The following is a 4403-nucleotide window of genomic DNA, read 5'->3' as shown; positions in this document are numbered from 1 at the left end:
TATAATATAGATATATATATATATATCTATATAAATATATATATATATATATATATATATATATATATATGTATATATATATATATCAGATTAGGATAGATTTATTTTGGCTCATTTTGGTTAGATTTAGCTTGGCTTGGTTAAGTTAGGTTTAGTTGGGTTAGACCAGGTTAGGTTAAATAAAGTCATGGCCACCTGCTTTTCTCCTGTAATCAAGTAAATAATCTCCACCCAATTTTGCTCACATACTGTAGATAACCTCCCCCCTCCTGAGTGGTAGGGTGGATGGGTGGAAGAGGTTTTCTTGTGGTCATTCCTACTTTTTTGTTTTGGTAATTATTAGTGGCATTTGCAAATGTTTGAATATTTATTTCTGTCCTTATTCCTTTATGTATTTGCACGCATAGTAGGCCTTGGGTTAATTCCAGGAAAGATGCAGACTCCCGAGTGACATCATTCAAGGTAGTGTACTTATTACAAATGTAGATGGCTTTTATTTCTACTAAATCCCTAAAGACGACCCCCGGTTAGTGTTCGAAACTTCGAAATAAATCTTCTCGTGTCGAATCCGGTGTTTTGCACTTATGTATCCGGACATATACTCATACATATTACATATATGTAGATATTTATTTTTCTATTCATTCATATATCTATCTATCATCTTTCTATCCATCTACCTATCTCTCTATCTATCTCCTTATATGGGAGGTAGCCAGTCAGGGCATGTACCCACTCCCTCCCACCCTTCACCGATTATTAAGTGTCCATGCGTATTACTGGTGAGACGGAGTATGGCCCCATCCTGCAAATGTGCCGTCATCCTTTTTGACAAGGTGGTAGTGGTTGAACCTATATACCGTGAATTGAGGCGACTGCAGTCACCAAAGTTGCAATGAAATTGGTATACAAGATTCACCTCTTGTAAAGGCCTTGTCTGTGGGAGGCAACTATTTTTCATGATGAGGCTTGATGTTCTTTTTGTTTTGTAAAAAATGATGAGCTTCAGTATGGCGTGGGGGTCTGTAGGGATGACATGTGTGCTGATGATCTTTCTTAAAGCCTTTTCGTCTTCTTTATATGCGGAAGACATGAAGTTCTTGTAGAAGAGGGAAATATGACAAGGTTTTTCTGTTGTAGAGGGGGCTTGTGTCATGAAACTGTCTAGATGTTGCTTTATTGTCTCATCAACTAATTGTTTTGAGTAACCTCAATTCACGGTATATAGGTTCAACCACTACCACCTTGTCAAAAAGGATGACGGCACATTTGCAGGATGGGGTCATACTCCGTCACACCAGTAATACACATGGACACTCCCTCACCAGGCAACAACTAGAAACACAAACAACAATACTGTATCGAGAACAAGACAGAAGGAGATTAAGAATGGCTGAATCAATTTTTATTCGTCTGGATCAACCCTCCATCAATATTCAGCTACAGCCTGAAGTTTCACTCCCATCAATGAGGAAACCCTACCAGCAACCTACAGGGAACCCGTCGGCGCTCCGTGGGTAGCTACGTCGACTTCCTGTCCCAGGGTTTCTTCGCGGGCACGACATCTCCCTCGCTACACCTCATATGACTTCCTGTCCCAGTGTTTCTTCGTGGGTATAAAATCTCCCCCGCCACACCTCAAATGTCATTCCTGTTTATCATTGTGTATATTGTATCTCCTGAAGATGACCTCTGATTGGGTCGAAAGACGTCTAGAGTAAACATCATGTTCCTTGGAGATTCTATCAATACCCTGACCTCCAACCTCCGATCTCTCATTAGAAATATCAAGAGTACTTATTATAAGTTGAATAATGCTACTACTGCTGTAGACTTCAACAAAGCCTGTATTCAGAATGGCCTCCTTCCAAAATATATATATATACATATATATATACATATATACATACAGACATACATATATATGTACATGTATATATATATATATATATATATGGAGTAAAATTCATAATATAGAACAAGTAAATTTTCTAGTCGATACTAGATCTAGCTTCCTATTCCTATTCCTAGGAATGCTGTCTTAAGTTATTGTGTGCAACTCAACATAAAGATTCATAAACATACATCAACATTATTATCAACATAGATATACATTGGAATAAGTGTGCAATATACTGCATATCTTATTCATCTTTCTTATCATTTGATTATGAATATCGGTTTAGGCTGGATATAGAGTTGCTTTAGACCAGAATATCTCCTGGGGAAATGATTTTCTATAGTAAAAAATTCTGGTCTCATCACTTATTTTTTAGAAGTTGTGATATGAAAAATAGCTGAATCAGCCAGTTTAAAGATAAACTCAAAACACATAAAGGAATAACATTTTACATATTTATTCATAGTTGCATATGTGGCGTTGCAGTAGCATATTCAATATACTGATTTTATCAAATGTACACATAATCATAAGATAAAACAGATAAGAATGTACCGTAAAGAGATTTGTCCTCATATAGATTTTCGTGTATCTATTGATAAGGAGAGGGACTAATCTCGAGCCAAATATCTCACCTTTGCCCTATGAGCTAGGGCAACTAGGGTGGGTTGCAGTCACTAGGAGTCTTTGGGGAGTGACCTGTCTATTCTATCTATACACCGAAATGCTTTTTACTCCTCATATGGGAGGTGGCCAACCAAAGCATTCACCTACCCTCCACCCATCCCACAACCATCATCTATTTTCCTTTGTACCCTAGGTCCTTGTGGGCGAGGGGCCATCCCTGGCTCCAGCCCACCGCCTGGGTCAGAAGCGGAGCAGCAAGAAATGTAGTCTTGGTATGACCATAACGAAGTCAACGGACAATCCTTGCATTCGCGTTTGTAGATGGTAATGAAAGATGGTATAGTGTAGAGAGGGTGAATAGGGGGCAAGAGGATGAAACAAGTCTTCATCGCCCTACACCAAAAGGTGGTTTGCACACGCTTTCCCCAAGACACCTGTCGAAACAACACTTGTCTACACCTGCGCAGGAAGCATCACTAAAGCATGTGGCCGGGGGCCCGAACACTCGTGGGCAATCAGGCCTGACGGGCGGGCATTGACCAGGTTTGACTGATTGGTTGTTGCCTCCACAGCAGGTGAATTGTCCCTGAGGAGATCGACAAAAGTAACGACAGCCTGCATTAGCTCCTCCAAAGCCGGGATTGACACCTCCAAAGCCAGGGTTGACACCTCCAAAACCAGGACCGGCACCTCCAAAACCAGGAGTGACACCTCCAAAACCAGGATTGACACCTCCAAAGCCAGGATTAACACCTCCAAAACCAGGATTAACACCTCCGAAACCGGGATTACCACCTCCAAAACCGGGATTGACACCACCAAAACTTGCTCCTCCAACAGGTAAGTTGTTACCAAAGCTTTGGCCACCGAATCCAAAGTGACGCTGGTTTTGCTGAGGACTTCGCCGACTACGAAGATCGTTGTCTTTGGCGTCGCCCACCACGAGGACGATCAAACCCGCCACAACACTGAGATGCAACTTCATCCTGGAACTGAACAAGTCACGCGTTAAACTACATCATGCTAATTTCAAACTTTTTGAAAAAGTATCATGATTATCATACTAAGGAAATAGACTGGCGTTCGTCTTGAGGTTGTCGACGGTAGCGAGACGGATCCGTTCTAGACCTCTTAAAGATTCTACCATACTTTGTAAGTTCTGAATGATTATGGATGGTATACCTTGCACTTCATAACACATTTAAATTCACTTAACCTATGGGCCGCTTCCAGCTGAATAAAAGCGCCTGTAGAGCTGTGACGCATAAATTCGTTATGGGTAAATAGAGAACACATGTAATGTTAAAAGGTACAAACCAGCTTATGCCTTTTCGTGTAGCGTCGTTGGTTGTTTCAGAGCAACTCCCATAGAAACTGCAATCTCACCCTTAAATACTATGTGTATCGGCAGCTCCTCCCCTTCTCCTCCTCCTTTTCCTCCTCCTCCTCCTCCTCCTCCTCTTCCTCCTCCTCCTCCTCCTCCTCCTCCTCCTCCTCCTCCTCCTCCTCCTCCTCTTCTTGTTCGGCCTCTTGATCATTACTCCTGCTTCTGTCCTTCCTTCTGGCCCTGGCCCTACGCCTGCTGCTGTTGCCCCGCCCCCTCCATATGCCATACCTGACCGACCTCTTCCTCCCTCTCCTCCTTTTCATCATTCAACCTCTGTTCCTCCTCTTCCTCCTCCTTCTTCTTCTATTACTGTTATTTCCCCTTATCCCCCTCCTTCACCCCTTTCTTCGCCCTCTCCTTCTCTTCCTCTTTCTCCACCTCTTCCTCCTCCTATTATTTTCTCCTGTTGCTCCTGTTGCTACTGCTGTTTGTTGTTGTCCACTTCGCCGCCGCCGCCGCCGCCTCCTCCTCCTCCTCCTCCTCCTCCTC

General features: G+C 42.5%; 1 protein-coding gene across 1 annotated transcript; it reads right to left on the bottom strand.

Moving 5' to 3' along the window:
* Positions 1–2912: 2912 nt before the first annotated feature.
* LOC143019078 (uncharacterized) lies at positions 2913–3512 on the bottom strand. Its single transcript, XM_076174777.1, has one exon. The coding sequence runs from the start codon at positions 3510–3512 to the stop codon at positions 2913–2915; it is 600 nt and encodes a 199-aa protein (XP_076030892.1).
* Positions 3513–4403: the final 891 nt, after the last annotated feature.

This window comes from Oratosquilla oratoria, chromosome 36 (assembly GCF_046742065.1).
Source record: "Oratosquilla oratoria isolate Oo_2021 chromosome 36, ASM4674206v1, whole genome shotgun sequence".
In the NCBI taxonomy this organism is placed as follows: Eukaryota; Metazoa; Arthropoda; class Malacostraca; order Stomatopoda; family Squillidae; genus Oratosquilla; species Oratosquilla oratoria.
This window is presented reverse-complemented; position numbering and strand designations above follow the sequence as displayed.

Excerpts from the sequence above, each read along its gene's own strand:
- LOC143019078 (XM_076174777.1), bottom strand. The coding sequence starts at position 3,512 with ATGAAGTTGCATCTCAGTGTTGTGGCGGGTTTGATCGTCCTCGTGGTG.